Source organism: Pungitius pungitius, chromosome 11 (assembly GCF_949316345.1).
Source record: "Pungitius pungitius chromosome 11, fPunPun2.1, whole genome shotgun sequence".
Taxonomy (NCBI): domain Eukaryota; kingdom Metazoa; phylum Chordata; class Actinopteri; order Perciformes; family Gasterosteidae; genus Pungitius; species Pungitius pungitius.
This window is the reverse complement of record NC_084910.1, coordinates 14,142,193-14,166,193: the sequence shown is the minus strand read 5'-3', so window position 1 is coordinate 14,166,193 and position 24,001 is coordinate 14,142,193. Positions and strand designations below refer to the sequence as shown.

Below are 24,001 nucleotides of genomic sequence, written 5' to 3'. Positions count from 1 at the left end.
TATATATTGAAATACTAACGCAGTATGGATTAATTATATTTAGACATTTGAGAAGATCATGTACTGCAAAATGTAGTAGCCCAGTTTTTGATGCTTAAAAAAAATAATCAATTCTACTTTACTAATGTAATGTGTGGCATTATATTATGCTAAAATTATAATCCAGCAGACTTGCTAAATAGATGGGTAAAACACACAAAAAGGTGGAATCACTTTACTCCCCAATCACAAGCATATTCCAGTACGTGGTAATGTTGGATTTTATAGATTAATTAATCAACATTTTTGCAAGGAATTAAATGCCTTAATGAAAAGTGTGTAAAACTATACATTTTGGTGAATGAGCATTGTTTCAGTGAGATACAAATTTCAGTCAACATACATAAATATACAACATACAAATATGACAAATAAACCATTATTTTTTATTAACACATTTTGCAAAGTCCGCAAAGATGAACTGTTTTGTAGTGAAAATGGCATCACTTCGGTCTGTTTACTAAAGTTATATTTACCGTAACTAAGAATCACTGTATTCCACTGTTACCAAATCTGTTTTACGATATAAGATATCATAATTTCACTGCACCAATATAAACACCACGCATTAGTATACAATATAATAAACATGTCTGAAAGTCTGAATTTTGACACAACCGCTACAAACTACAGACCATCAAGGAGCACTTTTCACTGGAATTTTTTTGTGAAGTACTGGAAAGCTAATTGCTTTTGCTGATTCTGGGAATGACATTGTAAAATTGTTTGTCTTGTAATGCCCAAAGATTTCCTCACAGAACTAGAAGTCACATTGAGTTACAATTAGCTAGTTCAGTAAAAGCTGCATCGCCTTACAAAAAGTATTTTTGTCACAAAAGCATTATCGCAACAGTCTCAATACCAGAAGCATTAGAAGACAATCTGTGTATTTTACTATGTATTAAAAAAAAGAAGCTCGGCACAACAATGCAGCGGTATTTGTATTTGTGAACAGTGATCTGTCGGATTTTAAAAGAGAGTGATTCTGATGTAGTGGGGGTTGGAGTAGGGAATGTACTGTGAAAACTGTATAGCGCAGGGAAATCCCCAAAGATGTGATTAAGTGAAAGTGTTTGAAGATAAAATGACACAAATGTAAAAAAGAATACAACAAAGACACAACAAAACATATGGACTGCAGTATCATCTTTGCATACACCGACATTGTGAGAGAAAGTAACTGTATTTGTAGGATTTTAGGGAACACTAATGATGTGATAGAAAATTGCGATGCATGTTAATCACCTAGACAGCCGGTAACTGAAATAACAGATTATCACTTAATGGACCACTCGCCACAAGCAGATCCAGATGTTCAGGAAAGAAAGGTGCGTGTGTCTCTGCCATCTCTGAAGCAAAAAACACGAATGAGCCAAATGGGTGACACTCATGTAATTGCTGAAGAAAAACACTCCAAACATTAACGACACATTCTGAACCACACAGACGTGAAATCTCTGCTCTATGAGCAATGACAACCATGTTTTTACTCTTTCTGAATGCAGCTGCCACTGTCCTTTATATATATATATATATATATATATATATATATATATATATATATATATTATATAAAGCTGGAATAATGGCAAGGATTCAGCAAAGAAACTGACATCATATTGATAATAAAAGTGAAACGTGTTATTTGTTTTGGAAGGCAAAGGATCTCAGCCAAAGTTCACATGGCCGCATCCAGGATCTAATGCCTCTGGAAGTGTGTGTGCAGAAGTGAGCTGGCATGCAGGATCAGAACCAAACTGCCTCTTGTGTCCAAACGAAACCACTATTCATCGATATCCATAAAGATATCCTGTTTGTTCTTCTCTCCTCAGTGTCTAAACCTGTAGGAGATGGGCAGGAGCAGGTTATTCTTTTTCAGGGCCTGCACCCTGCTAAGTGTCTCCTCATCCAGGGCCGCGTAGCAGCGCCGGGCGTAGTCCAGCAGCTTCTCCTTGGACGGGTCAAACTCGCCCACCTCTGCCACTTTCTCCGGGGCGACGAGTAGCAGCTCAGCAATGGGTGTTGTGGAAGCCACCGTGTTGCGGTCCACACCGTGGATTTGGAAGGCTTTTGACATGTTTTTCAGACGCTGGTATGTGAGCAGGATCTTCTTGTAGCGAAACAGCACTCCAGCAGCGTCTTTCACTGAAGGACAAGAATGGACCGGATGGTTAGCTAGAGATATGGCTCTGTTAAGCCTATGGCTAACTAATGGAATTGGAGTTTTGTTGCAGGATTACCTCTTTGCCGCTCTCTAGGGGCTCGGAAGATCCGTCTCCTCTTGAATTGGTGTCTGTTGCCGTTAATAGTACCTTGCATTAAATCTTCCCCCGATATCATTTCCTCTTCCTCGAGGTAGCCGTCCTGCTCCAAGTACTCATCAGACTCTCCCAAGAGTGAAAGTGAATCTGATGAGAACATTAAAAAGAAAGCGAAAGCTTCAGAGAAAGCCACAGGATCCACAAGATTCAGATTAATTCAAGTGATGGGTTTGTACGATGTTTATTACCTGGACCTATGTTGCTATGCCCACTCATTTCATTCATGGATGACCTCGCAGCACTATTGCCGTTGCCACTGCTGCCACTGGCTGAAGTATTGGGAGAACTATGGCTATGGCCTTGCAAGAGGGCCTGGGATTGTGTCGAGCTGAACAAAGCATTTATCGAGGCAAGCTGATTGCTTAGCGGGTTGGAGGCATGGTTCTTGGAAGGCACCATTGTGGGAGGACCAGGCCTTCGTTGGATAAACTGCCGTGAGGGGAAATGCTGAGACTCAGACTTCTGTTGCTCTACAAAGAGAGAAGAGAGATGGAATAAATATTTATAAAACAATACACCATGTACATTCTACACTTAAGCATAACTCTATTGAACGAAAAAAATGTATTTAACGGTTTTGAATTTAGTGCAAAAATCTTTGTTTTTACCAACGGGACGATCTTCTTCTCTTCTTGCCCTCCAGTTGAATCGTCTAGATTCAAAACCTGCAAAGAGACAAATACAAGAGGTTGTTTTTTTTAAAAGAGTCCAGCTGTTTTATATTTTATTGGACATGTTATCCTCTCACACCTGTGCCCTCTCCTCACCGTTACTGTACTGGCTCGGACTTTGCTCCTGTCCCTGGCTCTTTGTGGAAAAGATGAAGCGGTCCAGCTGGCAACGGAGGAAGTCCCTCTCCTCCTCTAAGTCCTCAATTCTTTTCTGCAGCCAAGAGTTTTTCTCCAGAGAGATCTGCAGCTGAGTTCTCAAGTTGGTGATCACCATGTATGAGTTGTTCACTTGAGATGCGCCAGCAGATGGGGGCGACTCTGAGGGGGGGTAAAAGACGGGATTTAGGGGGAAAACTCCGGTATAGGAAACTTAAAAGTATCGTACTGTGAAAAGTGAATATTGGTTCCAACATTCACCTTCAAAATTCTGATCACTCTGATTGAAAAACCCTGGCTGCTCAAAGTTGCTCTCTTCATAGGGGATGGAAATTTCATAGGCATCCTCGTTTTTGGGAGCTGAACACAGGAGGAAAGGTGAATAGTGTTCAATAAGTGCCTGCCCTACAGGCTTTTAAATCATGCATTTGCAGTTTTCCAAAAACCGTACTCTGCAGGTGAAGTGAGGCTGCGTGGCTCTTGGATGTGGAGGCAGCATCAGTCCTGTTTGCGTCCTCCATCTCAAACCCCGGACAACCAACAAGTATAGATTTGATTAGTTACAGGTCAAATGGAGATGGACTCGCTGGGCTATTTGAACGCCAATGCATCGTACAAATAACCTAGCGACAATGACACAAATCTGGCATTCATCATCACATTCATAAAGACAAAAAACAAGGTAACGCTGCAGTTCACCGGCAGTTTTCACAATGTTGTCCGTGGTATTTTACAAGCCCAGACATCCAACAAACATGATCTAATACTACCGTTGATTTGTCTCGTCATTCATGTTTAATCTGATAGAGTAACGCAGAACGTGAGACACAGGGACGTGCGTGCATACGCATCCTCATGCCCGTGTCCGGGTAATGAGCTCTCTGCATTCTAGGGAGTCGACATTAACAGAGTTCACCTTAGCTCTGCAAACATGTTAGCTTGGCTTAACGTTAGCAAGGATTTAGCTGCGATTTTAAAATTACGATTCCGTCCTCTCAGAACACTTTAGAGTTATATTCCCTCATTCGGACGCGACCGGAATCCCCGTGATAACGATATATTGTGCAGAAACTGGTACATACCACTTTACGTTTGTAATAACTTAATCGCGGACATGTAATAAGACGTTATTACTCTGTCATATCCCCATTCACCAGTTCGCCTGCTAGCTAACAAGCTAACAATAACAATTATCTCTTTTATTTTTTTTAAACTCTGTCCTGCGTCATTTCCGGAGTTTAATGAGCGTCTTTAATAAACCCCGATATAAAATAAAGTATGTATCGCAGAGGCTTTGTCAGTAAAGAAACGAATGCTATAAATTATTGGCGTATTTCAAGCGATGCTGTTTAAAAACAGGTAGTCATATGATTGACCAATTCTGACATTTAGCGCGCTGTAAAGTGACATTTATAAGTTACTCATCAGGGACGCGAGGTGAACGGACAGCTTTACCGGGTAGTCGGGCAGGTGAGGACAGACAGGTAGAGCAGGTCACGAGGTGTCACGTTTCAGTGTCGTCGGGTGGCTTTTTAGCGTCCACCCGGAACAATTCAAAACGTACGATTTCCATTGTAATCGCCGTCGAATTTTGTTTACCACCAAACTGGCAACGCTCCGGTAAGTTTTCCATTGCCTTTTGCATAAATGTTTACTATTACTAAACGTTGTTTCTGTACGTCTGTTTAAACGCTGGCAGGTGTGGCTCCTGTTCAGACTGCAATGCGAGTCAGATCCGAAACACTCTGATCCCAATACTTTGTTCACGTTTCTGTTATGTTATTGTGTTTAAAATAACTGTTATTTCTCTTGCATATGCCATGAATTAATTCAAAATATCTACCTGTGATTGTCTGGATTATTATTTGAACTGAGAAGTTTTTAAGTAAAGGCAGGTTAATCACATAATGTTTGCATTATTACATCCTCCCCAACTTCTCCATTGCAGCCATGGCTCCCAAATATGACGGCCTGTCCCACTGTAAGCTGGCCCTGGTGTTTGCTGTGCTCATGGACATGTTGGGTGTGGTATCCCTGCTGCTGGGAGTCTTCGCTCCACTGGAGATCCAAGGCAGGGACTTTGGGGATCTGCTGGTGTACACTGGAGCTCTGCTGGTACTAATGTCCCTGGCAGGCTGGGTCATGTGGTACAGCGGGAACATTGAGGGTTTGACCTCCAAAAAGGACCTCGGGGGAATTGTCGATGGAGCTATGGACCGCCTTGCCCGCTCCCTGAGCCGCAAGATACGTTTGCCCAGGACTCGCAGCAGCCCGACATAGGAAGTGAGATCCAAAGATGCCACCTGAACCACCTGACTGTTACACAGAGATCTGCTGGTTGCAGGCCAAACTGCCCGATGATAAGGAGTGTCACTGTTGCTTGTCGTCCTCTGTACCGGTACCTCTCCTGTGGCTAAAAACACAGAGTTATGGAGACAAGGTGTCACTTTTTGTATTCATGGCGACAACTGAGATGTTACTACATTCAGGATTTTACTGTGAGTCTCTAATATAAATTCCAATATTTGAAGATTAAAAAAATGAATCTATTGTTTGAATGGTTGTTCATTCAGCTTCTGACCACACATTTTATTTTGTGCAACAGTTTAAGGTGAAGCAGCAAATAATTAGTTACAACATTGACCTTTAAAAATATTTTAATGACAACAATCATGTTTGCTCAAGTTTAGAGTCAAGATATACTCAAGTCTTCATTTATTTTCCAAGAAGCATAAGGAGATCAAATGAATGTACAAACTTGTAACTGCTCATAAATACTGAAAATTCCTTCCCCTTATTTAACAAGAGATAGTGAAATATAATCAAAACAAAAGACGTCCCCAGATATAAGGCCAATAAGTGATATTAAAAATAAATAATAACAATCACTGAAGCTGTTCATTAAGAAGATGGGATATTCATTATTTTATACAGACAAAAGGCACTGTTTGCATTCACACCATATGTGAAGGGGAAGAATTTGAAAATTAAAACATGAGACTCAAAAGAGACGATCCCACATGGAGATAATTGTGTCTGATTGTCTGTGCTGTTGAGAAACTGAGAGAAGATCAATACCTGTTTCCAATTCCCTGTTCACAACTAAATATGTACACAACAGCAGCACCATTAATAACTTAATCTTTGGAATTAAAAAGGTGTTGGACAGAAATACCTGGTGCAACCTGGAGAAATATAGATGTCAAGGAAATAGAAGGTGAAAAAATGGAACTATTAACAATTACGTAGCTGATTGACTGACCAGAAATTCACAATCACACGCACACATACTTTGATTGCTGCCACATCGAGACGCTTGTTCACTCAGTTCCATGAAAGCACTATTGTTGTTTCCATGTTAGCTGGCGGGCAGCACATGACCGCTCCGTCTTCATCACATTGCAAGGATGACAGAACGAGGAGATGATCGATGTCAGCGGGCCGGGCCGGCTGCAGAGGGGCTGGGGTTCTGCCAGACGATGATGTGGCTGCGTTCGGACCGCTGAGGTGTAGTTTGGGACAGCTCCACCGATCCCTCATTGGCATCGTCTCCTGAAAAAGGTGTTTGGTTCTGTTAGGCACTAATAAACAGGCCACTGACTAAACAGGACATAACAGCACATGAATGCATCTGGCAGGTCCCAAACAATTTGAAATAACAATGATATTTTTCTTTAACTCACCAATTCGTAAGTTGATGTAGCCCTCTCCTGCACTGAGAATAAGCTGAGAGGTAGTGACGTTGTTGCTGCCAGGAGGGATGATCAAACAACCTGTTGGCCAAAGACGGATACTTCAGGCCAGCGCACTCTGAAGGATTAACAACTTGTTACAAATATTTTGCTTATTCTTACCAGGTGCAGCAATGATGAACCTGACGGCTTGTCTATGTCCATGGTAACACAGCTGGGCTGATGAAATTGAGCAATATGGGATGGAAACAGCCTCTGATGCTGTAGAAGGTCATTAGTGTAGTTTATTTTAGCGCAAGGAGTCAAATATCTATACTTTGAATTGAAATTAAACTCACTTATGGATAATGGGATGGAGAAGATGGCCCCCCCACCCGTGCCCACCCACAGACGGCTGGAGATGACTGTGAGAGATGAGATCTGGAGAGGTGACAGTGTCAGAAAGGCCGGGCCTACAGAAGGAGACGGAAGCATGTCAGCCGAGCTGCAGGGAAAGTTCACGCTCAAAGTTGTCTGGCAAAACAAAATATATTTTCTTTTCTTATCTCTTTCTTCGAATTCAGATAAGGCACGACCACGTGATCAATCATGCATTTGTAATCCTTTGACTGGCTTATCCTGTAAAAAAACGTTTTACATTTGTTTTACTATAGATAGATAGATCATTTGACACATTGCTAAAGCCACAAAGTTTATACAAATATAAACTTAAAATACAAAAATTGAAGATATTCACAAATATCACATGTGGAAATGTACAGTATTTCCTCAATGAGAAAATGAATAACAGGGAACCAAAAGTGTAGATTCCTGAGCAAACAGATGAGCACATTTATATTATATTTACAGTACAATTCACATTGTGAATGTGAGACTGTAAATATATTATTTTTACATTTGCAATTATTATGCAATGAATACAAACAAATCATGTCTCAGCACCTAAAGTTTTAGTGACCAAAACAGTGAAATCGACTTCCTGTAGCGGCCGCCCTGAGGACCAGTCGAACAGTCTGAGGATCGGGTCGAGTCGGCAGGACGTCCAAACGCCACTTCCACCGGCACACAGGAAGCGAACCTGCTGCTCGCTGCGTTCGGAGACCGAGAATGTTTGCTGCAATAATGAGGGTTTAGTTAGCTCCAATGTGAACGTGAGACCAACGCAATATAAGTGCCAGTTCCTTACCTCAACCTTCCTGCTGACGACGTCCACCACGTGGACTTTGTTCCAATATCCCACCCACAAGCGACCTCCTTTAGCCAGGCAGCAGCGAATGGGCTGCAAAGGGTTCGATCCGAGAGGCATCAGAGAGGGGGCCTGAAGATTCCAGCCACCTGTCGAACACAACACTCGTCTGTTATTCATTTACACCACTAAGAGTGTGCAAAGAAGAGGTTGTTCAATTGAAACAGACTTCCACATGAAGAGGAGAAATTAAACCCTTACCTGAACCGTGTGAGAAAAATGCCAAAGTCCCATCTGCTAAACCCGCTATGACTTGATCCTGAGAATATCTGTCAGATAGAGATGGTAAAAATGTACCGATTTATTGATGAAAACATGAACGTAACTCAAAGGGACATCACGTTAGTACTTAACTATGAATGTGCTTCAAACCGAGCGCCGACAGAACTCACTTGAGCGAATGAACTCCTTCCGAGAGAGAAACCGACTGCAGACAGTTCCTCCTGCCAGCAGAGGCTGAGTGTACCAGTATGCTGTGAGACAAAGACAAAGAGAATGTTAAAGTGCATTTTACCAAACGAGTTCAATTTATTGAAGTGAGCATGTTTATTCAGCACACACTACCTTCCTTCCTGGGTTCCTATCCACACAGTTCCTGCTGTGTCACCTGACATAACAAGACCAGAAAGAACAGGAAGTGAGCGGCTCTCAGTTTGCTTTAGAGGAAGTACAGAATGCATTCCATCAGTAGGCAGCGGCTGCGCTACCACACTAACCTGTCGGAGGCACAGCACAGATGCAGAGTGCAGGAGCTGTAGGGGGCAGGCAGAAATGATCCAGTACTGTGTTGGACAGCGCTGGATCAATCACTGTAATTTCACTGCGGGAGGCGGGGCCAGAAACCACCCACACAGAACACTGGCAGAGAAGGACGGATAGTTTGGAAAATGCGTGTTAGTGTTACTTATGCTTGGGTGGCATCGGTCACGGCGATTACACAACAGCTACGGTTGTCGTTTGACCAGGATGATGATGGACTCACTGTGGCCTCTCCGGAGATCTCAGGCGTGACTGCAACCGCACAGTTCAGCTGAAGAGGAAAACAAGTGAGGGCCAGAACTTTAAAAGGTTCCTAGGTTCTTGAGTTGTGAAAAGGTCTACCTTCGCTGTGGAGTCTCTCTGATCCAGCAGTCTGAGCTGCATCAGTACCGGCACGTCCTTAGGCTCTGGCACAGGTTCATGGTATTCCTACAATGACAGTTAGCCACCACAATTGTGTTGGTATGTTAAACACTCCTCAATAAGAAGGCTTGTTTTTTTTCCACTGGTTGTGCTCAAATGAAGGATTTTTGTGTTCTCATAATGTGTGTGTGTCTACCTGTGTGTTGGCCAGCGGTGTGCTCCAGCCGTGCATCTGCCGTTTTCCAAGTGATCCCCAAATGTGGGAGCGAATTTCTCTGTAGAGTTCTCGCCTCCTGACACGAGGAGAGAGAGCAGCAGGGGAAGCATATCTAGAGAGAAGGCTCCTGCTGTTAATCAGCTCGACCAGGTGTTTGTGACGAGGACATTTTGCGGCGTGTTCCGAAACGTGAGCTTACTCAGCATGAGTTTGACGGACAGCCGGTGGTTGTGGAGACCCCAGAGGAGAGCGAGGGAGGGACGGTGAAGTCGGCCGGGCAAATGCAGAAGCATGAGGTGGGATTAGTGGTACCTTGGACAGCCCGAACAAGCGGTTAAACCTTTAACAGAAAAAAAATATACATATATTTTAACATACGATTACAGAGCACACGCACACTTGTTTGTTTCGGTCACTATGTGTACAATATAGTGTACATTTAATGCCAAATACCTTTAGAGACAGAATCACTATACGTAAAAAAACCCTGCATAGATTCTTCCATTGTCAGCCATGAGGTGCTCGTTTGAAACATTTACAATGCTCAGGATTCTTTTAAAGCAATATTAAAGTACATCTAGCCAAACAACCCTGAGCTACATGCCAACTGCTATTTTTAAATATATTTCAATGTATTGCTTGATGAACCCGAAAGCCATCTGGAAAAAATTCCATCTTTTTTTTAAAAACAGTTTCTTCTTTCTTATGCTGTGGTTTTATTATTCTGCAATAACAAAATGTCTGCACACAGTAACACACTAAGTTGTGTCATGAGGATATAAACTTCACTGCAGATTTAATTGGGAATAGTATGGGTGTACAATATTTGGTCAAATCATACCATAAACACTTACTTTCTCCAAACGCTTGACCGTTTGTCCTCTGTTAACCGCTCATCCTTCGTTGCTCTAAAAAAGAAAAGGAGCGAAAGAAACGCTAAATCAGGTTCACGATTAAAATAATTGTTTATATTTTCAACTAGTTATACTATTGGAACTAACATACCCATCACAAAAATACAACCATGTTGATTCAGGAGTACAATTACCTGAGTGTCTGACTACGTCTCACAGCTTCCTGCAGCTCAAACAGACGCTGCTTGTATTGGTTCTTCTCCATGACCACACGGGCCATTTCAGAGCGAGAGAAGTGCCGCATGGATGTAGGTAGAGAGGCCTGAATGCAGGGGAATTTATGCTATTTAATCTACACACCATTCATACATCATAAAAAATAACCTTCAGTAAGATAATTGCCGAATGAAACAGTAGATTGTAAAATGAATTACATCAGGGTCCTCAGACTGGCACTCTTCCAGTTCTTTCCGAAGCCTAGGAAAATAGTGGACATTAAAATAAAGAGTTATTGGAAAGAGCAGAATAAAGTATTACAAAATACTTTATCATAATGATAGTGACAGAAAAGGGTAATGCTTTTTTCCAAGAGGTCAAAGAATGAGCAGACATTAAATCTTTCTACACCTCTTAGTTTCCTCCTCCTTCTCCTTCATCCGCCCCTCTAATCGTGAGGCGGTTTCCTGAAGGGAGGTCACCTCCAGTTTAAGAGCCGAACGGTCATCAGTGAGCTCTACGACCCGAGATATCAGAGCCTTGCGGGCGGCGTCTACCGACTCGCTGGAAGAACAGAAACAGAGCACGTTGAAAGATGAGCTATTCAATGGGTAAAGAGAGACAAAACAGTTCCAAAAATAGTGACAATAACATCTATTTATTATCCTCTTGGGTTGTACTGAAGAAAAAGAAAGTCCCCTGATCACTGGACCAGTGAAAGCAAGGTCAGGGAACTTAAATATAGGACTTACTGGGTAACTTTTAGTTCCTCAAACTGAGAAAGAATCTCCTCAAACTGGTCGGTGCTGCCTACACAGAAAAAAGGGAATGCGTGAACACACAGATGATTATTGGTGACAATAATAACAAGACGAATATGAGGAAGTAACGCCTCATGCCTTGCAGAGAACGCAACACAGCCGTTATTCTGTTCATGCAATATGATAACCGTGTAATTTTGTCTGCAGTTCATTGGTTTTTTAAGATGAAGCAAAAGCAAGTCCACCGGGTTTGTGGCGAAAGCCCCTTAAACGTGCAAACTCACCTCTGACGCTGGCCCCTCGGTCCACACTCTCCACGTAGTCCAGACTCAGGTCCGACAGCTCCGAGAACACAGAGTCATTGTTGCGCAACTCGCACTCCAAACTATCGTCTTCCTCCTCCTCCTGGTCTTTTTCCAGCCTCTCCGCTCCTTGCACTTCTCCCGCTTTGCTAACCCTCGCCTCCACCTCCCTTATCTCGTCGTCCACGCTGTTCTCCGACTTATCTGTCGGTGGCTTTTCGGTGTTCGATCTAACAGGGCTGCGGATGAAGACAAGAGTCAAAGAGTAAGAAATGTAGAAGACCCCCGGGAACTGTCCATTTGCTCCCTGTGAACATAAGCTCAAGTGAACTACGGTGCAGTTATTTAGATTATTACCTTGCAATGGCACTGCCATGAAATGGCCTCAGCTCAGGAGTGGAGCTTATGATGTCACTGATAAATGCATCTGCGGCGGGCTTTGCTGCAATATCAATCGCATTTTCTATCTTGGCCACTAAATCTTCCAAACAGGGAGGACCAGAACGTGAGTGTGGCCGTTGCATCATCTGCAGCAAAAGGAGGGAAACAAAAGCTACTTTGCTGCCACATCAATTTAAAATGTAGTTGTATGTGAAGGGTCAGAATTAGTTTACCTTTTCATTCACACTGGATTCTGACAAGACTTGGCTGGGTGGAAAATTATTATTCTTGAGACTCACATGATTCCTGAACGCAGCATGTAGTGTGACACAAAAAAAGAAAATGCATGTGAATTAACAATATCCATTAGAGCTGCTTTCTTACAATTTACTTGCAGAGATGTTGTCATGACTGAGTAATAGACTGTGATCTTAGTATTAGTATTTTATTTTGAAAAATCCCACTAAATATATAGATTTTTTGTACTTAATGCTCAAAGATAGAAATCCACAAAAGTCTCCCTAGATAAAAAATAGAGTATTGGAAAGTAAAATGTGAGGCGAAACTTTGTAACTGCTATCTTTAAATTCATGTATAGCCTTTCTTTGTGATTTTTGACACTTTGTGTCTACAATACAGTAGTGCTGAATAAGAACAACCTTAAAGGAGAATCTCTTTCAGAATCCTTTGTCTTTTTCATAAGTTCCCAGTACGTGTGAGCCAGCTGAGGAAAAGAACATCACCAATGTGTGAGAAACACAGAAATGACCAGAAAAAACTCCTGTATCTTGTAATATTTTGTTAAAGAAGTCACTGCTCGGTGCAGCTCCAAGACACAACGTGGAGTATCTGACCTTGTTGTGAGTATTCCTCAGAGTGCTCAGTTCTCTACTCAGATTGGCCTTCTGGTCCTCTAAGGCCCCCACTGCGAGAAAGAGAAACAGCATGTAGCTTCAGAATGACCCGGCCAGATTAAAATTCCATGCACAATACTACTAATACTAGTAATGCTCACTATGATCAGCTTGCTCTCTCGCCTTCTTCTCCAGCTCTCTCCCTCGCCGCTCTCTCTCCTTTTCCCTCCCCCTCATGGCTTGCCTCTCTTGATCAATTTGGTCGTCCAGCTCCAGATACCTCTAGAAGAAGATGGAGTGCATTCACAGCTTTCAGCGCAGACACTTTTGTAGAAACACTGAATCTAAACCCTTCCTTCAGTCCCCACCTCCTGACTTTCTTTCCGGAGCGCTTTCTCCGCTTGGTATCTCTCCAGCAGCTCCTCCCGCTCAGCTTTCTCTCTCTGCGCCTCCTCCTCCCGGTCTGTCAGCTGGGCTTTGCAGCTGGCCAGCCCCTCCAGGACCCACACGAAGATGGGCACCAGCGACTCCACCACACCTTCACCGTGGGTCTCAATGACGGTCTGCAGCGTGGTGGGGGCGAAGCAGCGCAGTGGCAAACGGTTGAGAAAAACATGCTCCGTTGGGTTTTTATTTATTTTGATCCTGTGTGAAACATAACTGGAAAGGAACTGCTTTACCTGTAGCTCCGAGTACAGCCTTCCTGCCTCTTCACTCACAATGTTGGGGTCCATCTCGGCCTCCCCTGTGCCACAAAGCACGCGCTCACTGTACTCCATCAGAAAAGGATCTTTATCCGACATGAACTGTCAAAACGGTTTCCTCGACTCAACTCAAAGCTTAATTCATTTTCAGCTTCTAAAGCCAATTCTGTTGCTCTCTTGACTGTACGTCCTCAGCAACTGCTGCAGCTAGTGCATCGGGCATTCTAACACGTCCGCTAACTTTACGTTCCATTTATCCTCTACGCCGGCAGCGTAATCTCAGACGGCATTGAAGTAGTCGTTACTGTAGAGTAAAGTGTATCTGATGTGTCAGGGTCGATTCAGAGTCCATCCTGGAGGAGAAAAGAAGAAAGTATAAATTAGATGTGATGATAAATAATCTATTTTGTACTGTAGTTTAACTCCAAGCCAGTCCACTGTTTTGTGCGATATGGAAGGTTAGGCACAATTTCTTTATTTTCTTTTCCCCATTAATTACCACGAACTTCGTCCTTCATAAAAACAGCGAACAAAGCATTGGCTCAGTGAGGCTGAAATTGAAATGGATGGTTTTACACATTGGATTATGATCAGAAACCTGTTAAGTGTTTGTGTTTGCATTGGGTACACACTTTTGTAATATTTTCTTTAAAAATCCCCATTTTCAAAAGGCACACACAAGTTAGTTGTGTGTATTTACATTGGTTGAATATATTGGCATTCCTTCCTCCTCTCAGTTGTGAAGATTTCCTCCATTATTGTAATATATGTAATTGTAAACAGTTTGTGCATTATGTCAGTTTAAAGTAGTTTTGTCAATGTGAACGACCTCCATATAAGTATGTTTGTATGCATATGTACACACGTGTATATACATGCCAAATCACACTTGTAGATTCTTTATTGAGTACGTTAGGATTTAATTGACTGAATGAACATTTTGTATAGACAATATATTTGAAGAAATCGTACATTTTGAATGATGTGTTTTTGAAATACAAATGAGTGAACTCACCTCGATCCGTTGTTTTGAGTTTTATTCACACAGTCTTTAGTAGTTTGGTTAACAGGTTAGTCGAGTAACATTTTAATGAAGAGAGACAAACCAAACGAGCCGTTTCTGGTTTTGTGTCTCAAGGGAATTAAATGTCAATGTAAGTTTGCATATAAGCCCACAAACAAGTTGTGCGCGTCGAGCCTCGGGCTGCTCAGCGCTCGCGGTAAGCTAAGAAGAAGATGGACGTGAATGAAACACTGGAACGGGCATACTGTATGAATAAGTAACGTGACTGACAGGGGATATCTCATATCAGAGTAACTTGACCAAAAGGACAAGCCGAGACGTCGCGCTGTTCGGCGGCAGCTCCGCTCACTCACCGCCACGACGGCCTCCTTCGTAACTTTCCCTTCACGCCCGCGAAATACTGATATTCCAACAGTTGTGTTTTTTCCTTCGCAGACGATATCAATTACACATAAACGAGTTTAAAGAGGGGTCGTCGTTGGAGTCTGACGCGCGGCGACGAGTCCGCAATCCGGCCAATCAGAGCGCGGCGTCTGACAACTGTAACCAGTAGTCGGGGAGAAGAGGCGGGACTTGGTCAGTTTTGTTTTCAGAAGGAGAAAAAAAGTTTCCTGAAACTTGAACGATGACACGTGACCAAGGAGGTTGCGGCGGGCTGTCAGGTGACCGGGTTATAACGCAGTCTAAGTCGGTTACCTGTCCTAGTACTCCACATAACTTAGAAGTCACCTCGTTTATTACCCCGTGTCATTCCAAGTGATAAGACTGCTATCAGAAAGCCACCAAGAGTCGCATCGTGAAACGTCTCTATGAGGTGAAGCCATTCAGGTGTGATGTTGAAAGGCGAAGGAAGCGATTTTTTTTATAGTGGCATGCACTCTTTATTTTACAACAAATATGTCCTATGAAATGTATTCACGATGAGAACAGCTGGGTGTGATGTAAGTTAGTGTTTCGTGCAGTGAGTGACAGGTGACCAACACGAAGGCCTACAGTAAATCACAGAGGAACGTCACTTGATCACGCTACAGTTCGTTTTAAGTCCAGCAGATGGAGATAACACATTTCCCACCTCTTCATCCTCTCATTCTCTCTTCGCCCTTTTTTTTGTTGATGTTGTCTTTGGTTTCTGTTACGCTCTTTTTTTTACATCCATGCTAGACCTGCTCTTATGTTCATTTAAGATACAATCCTGTCCTGCTTTGTATTCATTAAAGAGCTTCATAACATGGCACGTCTTCCACATCCACCTTGACAGTTGTTTGTATTAAAGGGACAGTTCACTCACTCAATAATATGTTTGCCTTCTTATAACAGTTTGTGACTCAAAAAATGAAGAAAACAAACAAAAGTACCACCCAAGAAATGTCATGTGTATAATTAGAGCAGAGCAGCATAAATAGTGCTATGGAATAAAAAAATATGCTGCTGTAATACTTTTTGTGTTCAGTCTTGAAAATTACCGTTCCTTTCAAAATGTCTGGTTAAATTCAAATTTGCCTTCTGTTTTGAATCTCGCAAGGCCCTCCTCTCCCATCCGTCAATCAAAATTCAGCTGAGCCGCAACATGATATACAGTCTCTTGTTCAAAGGTCTTGCATTTAAAAAAGGCTCCATTGTGGCTGCACCTTTGTCATACACTATATTCACCACATGGTTTGTCTACCTGGTTCAGGTACAACAAAATAAAAAAGATATGCATCATGAGCAATAACTGTTAGCAGTGGTGGAAAGGACACTACAAAGTACTTTATTAAAAGTAGCAGTTCCTAAATATGAAAAATACACGTTATTGTTATAAAGTAAACTTCAGGCAGCAGTCAGGCCCCTCTCAGAGTATTAACTTATTTATATGCTTGAATCCATACATATATCAATGCAACAAATCATACACAACAAAACACGTAAACTGCTTATGATTTTTGTTTATAATCGAAGTAAATAATACAGACAGAAATAGCATTTGTATATTACTGAGATTGAAAGATAAAGGGATGAGCAGCAGTGAATGTTGAAAGAGATCTCAATGTTTTTTCTGCCCATCATGACTGTTTACAGAACAGTCTTTTTATGTGTTGCAGACTCAGTGTCTGTAGAACCCTGTGAATAGTTGTCCTTCACACTGTGACTTTTTTAATTACCCTCCCACTCGCTACAAGAACTTCTTTTCCGTCCTCTCTGTGCTGTCTGGACATCTGTCTCTTCTTCTTCGTCAGGAGGTGAAATGCCACCACACTTCCCACCACCACGAAACTCATGGTCAGAATCACAAAACCCAGTCCAAGCAAGAGAGAGGTTCCTTCTTTATACTGGCTCAGTTGGTCCCACAGCCCCACAGCTATACAACTGAAGCCGATGAGGGTTCCCCAGAAACCAAAAGCCAGCAAACAGGATCTACAAGAAAGCTCAACACCCCCAGTCACCACGGTAACGCCCGCCACCGAGACAATCCCTCCTGGTAAGGTCACTGTTTCAGATTTGGGGTCGTAGGTGACAGTAGATGTGAGATCTGATAAAGTTGAAGGATCAAGAGTTTCCATCTTTGTTGCCATGGTTGCTTTCTTTATTCCTTTTTCAAAAGGTCAAACGTGATCTTTCTTGGAGTTTCTTCTTCTTCTTCCTTCTTACGCCTAAAACATGACACATAGTCCTGATTAAAAAACCCATAACACCCAGTTTCCCCATTTTATATCCCTTTATGTAACTTAAAAATTGGAAAGAAATCTCATCCCTTGTTCAAACTCTTCATTTAAGCTTTTTGATGGGTGAAATATTCCAACAACATTATTTTATTTACCATTTAATTATCAAAGACGACTTATATATTTAGTGTTTTTAGGAACTATAGAGGGCTCAACAACTATTTTACGTAAAGATCTGTGAGTTTGAACAATGTTAATGTCTACAGCACAACTATGTAAAGACACGTGTTAGTCACTGGTTGGCCGGGTTTTAAAAACATAGAAGAAAGAAGGATTTTAATAATGTATCATTTATTATGAAAATTGCCACAATAAGTCAAAAATCTTTCTACTTTACTGAATTAAGATTCAAAGCAACTGAGTTAAAGTTCAGATAATAATACGGGTAAAAAAAAAATTCTCTTGGCCAACAAAGGTCAGCGCCTGCATGTTAACTCTAATGCCGTCATTTGATCTTTAACAAAAGCATTACTCTCTAATGAGCTATAGCAGGTCTACAGTTGAAAACATTCTAAATTGAAATCAGAAGAACTTGAGTTTCCCAAAATTGATATCTTTACTTTTTGGAAAGGTTGATGTGTATTTCTATTAAAAAAAAGTTCAACATTTCTTACCTCAGTGGGGAATCAGGACCTCAGATGTCGGTGTTACGGCCCCTTGAATTCATAGATCGTTTTTTCCAGGTATGTGAGGGGTTTACTGAAAGCTTTAAAGTGCTACTGACTCTCTCCCTGGACAATAAGTGAAGAAATGTGAGCAGGGGCCCCAAGCGCTGTTACCGTTATCATACACGTCACAACCTGAGGCCTCACGAGATGGTGGACCCAAATGTCAAGATTGTTGTCACTGTTTGTTTGTTCCTCTCTTCCCGTGTGTTCAGTAGGAAGCTCTTGTCCGTCATTAACCATCATTATAACCCATTACCAGATATTTATCTAGGAACAACTCCCTTCCTCTTTTTCCTCTTTCTTTCAGTCTTAAGAGTTGAGCCGCGTCGCACCAAGGCATTGTTCGGGCTGAGAGTGTATTTTTCTTTTCATTGTTTTTCCTGCTAAGTGTTTGCATTTCTCATGTCACTTGTGGCAGGGTGTGTATTATTTATTCAATCAGTAACATTTTATTTGTAAAACCTCGAGAAACTTCACATTCAATATTAAACAATGAGCCAATCTTGAAATGTTGCAAAAAAAAAAAAATCTTTGTCTGCATGAAACTTTCCCCGAGTGCAAAATCCAAGCCAATGAGTGGGCGGGACAGGTAGACGCTGAGTGGGGAAGAAGTACAGTGTGTCAGCGCTGACGTGGAGCTGGCTGCGAGGGCGATACGAACACACAGGTGAAGCTTGATAACGCCAGTTAATTGGCTTTAATGTTGTCCGGCCAGCTGGGATGCTGCCCTATTGACACTGGCCTGATTTCAAATATCTCTAGATTTGCTGACTTTTACTATCCGTAAACTTCCCCCTGTTACTGCACCGTCTTTTTTACACTTATTATTATATTATATTTACTGCAAAGTAAATATACATTATTTTGATTGTTAAAATGCAATGTAATAGCTTATTCATAATTTGCACAGTGTTAGTATTGCTATGTAAAATTGCACCTAATAATTAATAATCATAATTATTAGTCCTTAGAGTCCTGTAGTTTGTGGTCAGACATCAATATTGTATAATTATTCCCCTTCATCACGCTACGGTTAGCAAGATATTTGTGAAGAGGAGGGAGGAGTAATTCCATTGTCAATAGCATTCAGAGGAGGGTGATGATGATAGTAATTGGCTAAATGGCGGATTGGAAGGGAGGGGACAGGTCAAGTAATCCAATAGACGGACTAACTGAGCATTCCTATAGCGCAAAGAAATCCTGCTGCAAAGACAGGACACTGATGAAAATCATCATACAGTGTGATCAACATCAAATGTAAATAGGAAGCGCTACTAAAGATGTCCGGGTATGCTTTCATCCATCTTGTCATGGGCAACTTTGTAAGACGTAAACACTGGCAAGTTAATAACAAACAACTGTGAAGACAATCAAGACGATACTTTCAGTCCCATCACAGACTCACAAAAAAGGTCCAATCTGAGTATGACGTTCAAACCAAGCGTCCAGTATGATGGCCGTCGGCAGTAAAGATGGAGATCATGCAGAGACCCACAAAGCACTGGGCCCGGGTTACAAGGGACTGGTTGGAAAAAGTCAAAGCAGTAAAAAGAAAGTCATAGTCGGGAGGATGTTTGTTGTCGGTGTGTTGAACAGGACGGCCTTGGTGCCCGAGACAATACTTTGTGTATGAAAAAGTGAAGCTCAGGACCAAGGAATGCGGACAATCTGAGGAATTCGGCAGCACAACAACAAAAACACAACTAAGGAGAGACGGGCGGACGTTTTAAACCCTCGGCTCAGTAAAACAAACCCGGCGGCTCAAACAGGATGGGGAGGAGGCCAACGTGCGCTGAAGGCCGGCTGTAGGTGGGATCGAAGGTGGAGGGGTTAAACTGCCCAGACAGATGGCAGTCTGGAATTAGATGTCAGAGGTCAACTAAACCCCTTGAAAGGCCACTGAAATATCAGACATACTACAGAAGAACTTAAACTGGTGCTACGTTAACAGGACCCCACGGCAAAATGTCCCCCAATGTATCAGTTTAGGCTTATGTAACACGTACACTACAACAAGGCATAACTCACAATTCTCTCTGTTTGTAAATATGATGACAGAGGAATTAACTCTGCAGTGTCATATGCCGTAGATCTTTCCAGACTCCCAGAACCCAGAGGGAGAAAAGTAGGATAGAGGGGTTCATTTTAGTCGAGAGCTCAGCAACCTTAAATCCCGCATTAACAGAATTAACCCACTGGGATTGTGTTTCCCCCCATGCCCTCCTTATCTCTCGCTGTCTTACTTTTGAGACGCATACTCGCTGCTCCAGCCATCATTTACTCACACAACACACAGGTAGCGCTTCCGCCACACACACATGCTGACAGTGTGATTCCTTTATAGATGTTCGTAGTAGATCATTCGGGATCTCATATGTGTAAATAATCTTTTTTCTGGGTTTCGACAGGAAAGGCGGAGCCGGTGAAGAAATATTTTCAACAACGGAGAAGCTAAGGCGGCAAAGGACAAGGACAACTCAGGTGTCAAGTGTTTACAGTTGAGTTGAGTCACAACTGACAGATCTCCCCTGAGACCCTGAGAGCACCTCACCATGGGAAACACTACCAGCAGCGCCCTGTCAAAGGAGATCCTGGAGGACCTCAAGCTCACCACCAAGTTCTCCGAAACCGAGATCTCGCAGTGGTACGAGAACTTTCAGACGCAGTGCCCGACGGGACGCATAACACCGGAAGAGTTTGAGCAGATCTACAGCCGCTTCTTCCCCGACAGCGACGCCAAGACCTACGCGCGGCACGTCTTTCGCTCCTTCGACACCAACGACGACGGCACCCTGGACTTCAAGGAGTACATCATCGCGCTGCACATGACCTCCACCGGGAAGACCACGCGGAAGCTGGAGTGGGCCTTCTCCCTGTTCGACGTGGACAAGAACGGATACATCAACAAGACGGAAGTGACGGAGATCTGCCAGGTGAACGGCACGCGTGAGATAAGAGTGAAAGAATTAGACCCGTTAAACGTGGTCGAAGCATTACCAGAAGCTATTAATGGTACCAACTATAGTGTGATGATGATATTTGAAGTTGTTCTGTTGCTCGTAGTCCTCAGGGAAATGTTTTATTTGAGGGAGGACGGACAAAGTAAGAGGATTACACGACCTCATGCAATCCAATGGCATTGTTGTTCATACAACTTTTTTTAGGTTTAAAATGTCCAACGTTCCTTTAAATTGCTCTACCAGTGTGGTGTTGATATTACTCTATTTTATAATTAGCGGAATAGTTACAGAGAATTGGTTTTGGGCCACCTCATATTGTCATTTGCACACTCTCCTTTGGGTCCATGTGAAATGAGTTGCTTTTTATTAAAAAGTAGGTCTGGGGAATAATTGCCAGTCCAATTAGCTAGTCTATTTGAGCCTAAAACCCATGATAATCTCTGTGATTACAGGGTTAACTCTCACATAATGTAGGCAGTCCTGCTCTTAAGCAAGACTGCGCTTGCATTGCTCTGTGTCTATATGGGGAGTGCTCATCAGCCCCGAGTCTAATCCACGTTTCTTGCATTCGTGAGGTTGCATCTTTTGACTTCAATGTCCTTTTCAAACCACCAAAACCCGGTCAGACGGAGGTTTTGCGGCGCTTTGAAGGCAAATGATATTGCATTGTGCGGCGTTTAGACAGATCAGCTGTCTTTCCAGCTGGCATTGTAATGGGATTTAATTCCTGGCCAACTAGCCTGAGTTCATCACGTTTACAACCGTCGAGCAAAATAGATCCATTTTAAAGCCACGCCGCCACAAACTACAACAGAATTAGGCTCTGTGGAGAAGTAGTCAATAAACAGATCTACTAAATCCAGAGAAACTATCATCATTTTTACAATATATTATTGTTGGATTTCAAGTGGGTAATGATAGTCTAGTTAAGAGTGGGTGTAAATACTGTGTATCTATGAGTACATCCACGTATGTGTGTGTGTGACTGCTTGATGTAGATCTGTTTTAAATATTAATACGCTAGTAAAATAAGTTGGATTAATCCTTCATCTATATGTGTGAACTACATAGACGATCCGATCCGAGGGGAAGGACGCCGGGATAGTTCAGGCAGAAAAAAGAGGACATCTTGATGTTTGGCCTGTGGCCCGAGTCTTGGCACTAATCCATGTTAATCTAGGTGTCTTAAATGTGGGAGATGAGTGCTTCCTCTCTAAGTGGGACGCACATTTAAAGGCCTAAACTCAAAGTGCACAATCATTTAGCAATTTACAATCTGCCGGTTTCTAAGTGGCATATTCCAGATTCATTACCTCTGAGAAATGACACACGTGCCTGAATGCGGAGCCACCGGCGGCCGGATTATTAATTCAATCACTTTTAACTTGCAGAGTCTCTATTATAACTGTGATGGCCGAACCCAACAGGATTGCTCTCTTAGCTGCATTTGGGAGGCAGATCAGGGGCCATCTGGGGATTTTAAGCCACATATTATGTAAGATTTAATTGCAGGCTACTTGATTCGGTTGTATTCAGACAAGTTTTAAAGAATATACAATGACTAATGACAGTTATCAGGGACAAGAAAGAAGAAAAGGCGTTGGCCTGTAGCTTTTCTCTAAATGTCAGGTTGCTTGGCATCAGAACACTGATTAACTCAGCGCTTCTTGCCTTTTTCCACACATCCGCTGTTACTCGTTGCTCACACTTGTTGTGCGTTATTTGTGCGAGAGGAATTTTCTTATACCCGTCCCCCCTCTCTCTCTCTCTCTCTCTCTCTCTCTCTCTCTCTCAGGCCATATTTAAGCTGATCCCCAAGGAGGAGCAGAGCAAGCTTCCAGAGGACGAGAACACACCCGAGAAAAGAGCCAACAAACTGTGGGCCTACTTTGAAAAGAAAGACAACGGTAAAGGAAATACCCCGAAGCGTGTCCATAGGTTGTGCTCCAGCCGTGACAGGCCACCGTGTTCTTATCACTGGGTGCTTATGTTGGGGAGAAATGAAATCGGCGTAAGCTCTCTCTAACTTTCCTCAACAGCTGTTCTTATATTGTGTAGTGAAGATTACGTTTTACAGCTTTTTGGCTTAACAATAAAACGAGCAGTGAATCCACCTGGGGGCACATCCAACCAGTTACAGCATCACATGTGCCATGTGAGCCGTGTGTGAGGTATGGAGTAGGGCCGTGTGTCATGGAGCCTTTAGTGGGTGGCAGCGCCTTGCATCTTTACCACACACCTCTTACTGGATGGCTTGATTACTGTTTGTCTTTTCCCTCACAGGGCGACTGGCTGAAGGAGAGTTCATCCAAGGAGTGACTGAAAACGAGAATGCGATGCGTCTTATCCACTATCAACCGATAGCATAAAAGTCTCCCTGCCTCCCAACGCTCGTCCTCTCGCATCCACTTTGATCCGCTCAGCCCCTCGGTGTAAATACTCTTTTCTGCAGTGTGGTTTATTATGGCGTAGTGTTTAAAACATATGGCAAACGTTAATTGATCATCCTTTAAATGGATTGAGTTTGATTTTGGCTTGGGGGAAAGTAATGTTAATGATAACTGTACAAGTATAATATCTGATTGTTAGTTTATTCTTTTTTTATTACAGGAGTGGAAATGTCATAATTGGTTGTAGTTCTTAAGTGATGTCTATTTACTCCAAAATCAATTAAAGGTTTTCTCATATATCTGTTTGTCTCTATCCCAGATATCAATCAATTGTTTCATGATCTGGAAACAAAATGTATAATGTAATGCAAACAATGATGACTAAATCCAGCACTATGTAAAACATTTTAGGTACATTTTGGCACTTTTTTGACAATACTGCCTGTATAACTTTATTTTCAACACAGTAAATACTTGAATGTGATATTCAGTTTGAAACAATTATTTCCCTGAAATGTTTCACGGTGCAGTGTTTGTGTGTGTGTGGTTGTGTGTGTGTGTGTGTGTGTGCGTGCGTGCGTGCGTGCGTGTGCCTGGGTTTCTTTCCAACTTTCAGTCTGACCCCTCACAACTCCCCCCCCCCCCCCCTCCATCCCTTCACATGCTTTCCGTCTCTCCTCACTCTATTCCCCCTTCTTTCCATCCAACTCGGGATTACTGG

General features: G+C 42.5%; 4 protein-coding genes across 9 annotated transcripts; 2 read left to right on the top strand and 2 right to left on the bottom strand.

Annotated features, from left to right (window-relative positions):
• Window positions 1-200: 200 nt before the first annotated feature.
• Window positions 201-4,662, bottom strand: ccdc106a (coiled-coil domain containing 106a). Of its 4 annotated transcripts, none has more exons than XM_037455213.2 (8): window positions 4,643-4,662; window positions 3,639-3,708; window positions 3,449-3,547; window positions 3,128-3,349; window positions 2,969-3,025; window positions 2,549-2,830; window positions 2,280-2,447; window positions 201-2,184 (listed from the first exon to the last, which is right to left on the bottom strand). In XM_037455213.2, the coding sequence occupies exons 2-8, from the start codon at window positions 3,706-3,708 to the stop codon at window positions 1,868-1,870; spliced, it is 1,215 nt and encodes a 404-aa protein (XP_037311110.2). In that variant the 5' UTR covers window positions 4,643-4,662; the 3' UTR covers window positions 201-1,867. The 4 variants fall into 4 exon arrangements, with proteins under 4 accessions (XP_037311110.2, XP_037311107.2, XP_037311108.2 ...); XM_037455210.2 differs by lacking the exon at window positions 4,643-4,662 and adding an exon at window positions 4,270-4,392; XM_037455211.2 differs by lacking the exon at window positions 4,643-4,662 and adding an exon at window positions 3,887-4,389.
• On the top strand, window positions 4,636-5,676 carry LOC134132860 (transmembrane protein 238-like). Its single transcript, XM_062565473.1, has 2 exons — window positions 4,636-4,807; window positions 5,136-5,676. The coding sequence occupies exon 2, from the start codon at window positions 5,138-5,140 to the stop codon at window positions 5,465-5,467; it is 330 nt and encodes a 109-aa protein (XP_062421457.1). The 5' UTR covers window positions 4,636-4,807; window positions 5,136-5,137; the 3' UTR covers window positions 5,468-5,676.
• A 138-nt stretch (window positions 5,677-5,814) lies between these two features.
• Window positions 5,815-15,038, bottom strand: si:dkey-17m8.1 (C-Jun-amino-terminal kinase-interacting protein 4). Of its 3 annotated transcripts, none has more exons than XM_062565472.1 (28): window positions 14,552-14,882; window positions 13,513-13,889; window positions 13,201-13,395; window positions 12,994-13,114; window positions 12,833-12,903; window positions 12,638-12,702; window positions 12,212-12,284; window positions 11,955-12,124; window positions 11,580-11,836; window positions 11,287-11,344; window positions 10,946-11,098; window positions 10,753-10,795; window positions 10,513-10,640; window positions 10,319-10,372; window positions 9,664-9,804; window positions 9,444-9,540; window positions 9,227-9,313; window positions 9,108-9,155; window positions 8,842-8,983; window positions 8,690-8,732; window positions 8,518-8,598; window positions 8,327-8,394; window positions 8,066-8,214; window positions 7,822-7,993; window positions 7,218-7,331; window positions 7,042-7,140; window positions 6,871-6,960; window positions 5,815-6,739 (listed from the first exon to the last, which is right to left on the bottom strand). In XM_062565472.1, the coding sequence occupies exons 2-28, from the start codon at window positions 13,633-13,635 to the stop codon at window positions 6,621-6,623; spliced, it is 2,961 nt and encodes a 986-aa protein (XP_062421456.1). In that variant the 5' UTR covers window positions 13,636-13,889; window positions 14,552-14,882; the 3' UTR covers window positions 5,815-6,620. The 3 variants fall into 3 exon arrangements, with proteins under 3 accessions (XP_062421456.1, XP_037311093.2, XP_037311094.2); XM_037455196.2 differs by lacking the exon at window positions 14,552-14,882 and adding an exon at window positions 14,914-15,038 and having other exon boundaries at window positions 5,816-6,739; window positions 9,444-9,576; XM_037455197.2 differs by having other exon boundaries at window positions 5,816-6,739; window positions 9,444-9,576.
• A 5,135-nt stretch (window positions 15,039-20,173) lies between these two features.
• LOC119197837 (visinin) lies at window positions 20,174-23,930 on the top strand. The gene is made up of 4 exons (XM_037454469.2): window positions 20,174-20,226; window positions 20,339-20,863; window positions 22,686-22,797; window positions 23,174-23,930. The coding sequence occupies exons 2-4, from the start codon at window positions 20,483-20,485 to the stop codon at window positions 23,257-23,259; spliced, it is 579 nt and encodes a 192-aa protein (XP_037310366.1). The 5' UTR covers window positions 20,174-20,226; window positions 20,339-20,482; the 3' UTR covers window positions 23,260-23,930.
• The last annotated feature ends 71 nt before the right edge of the window (window positions 23,931-24,001 follow it).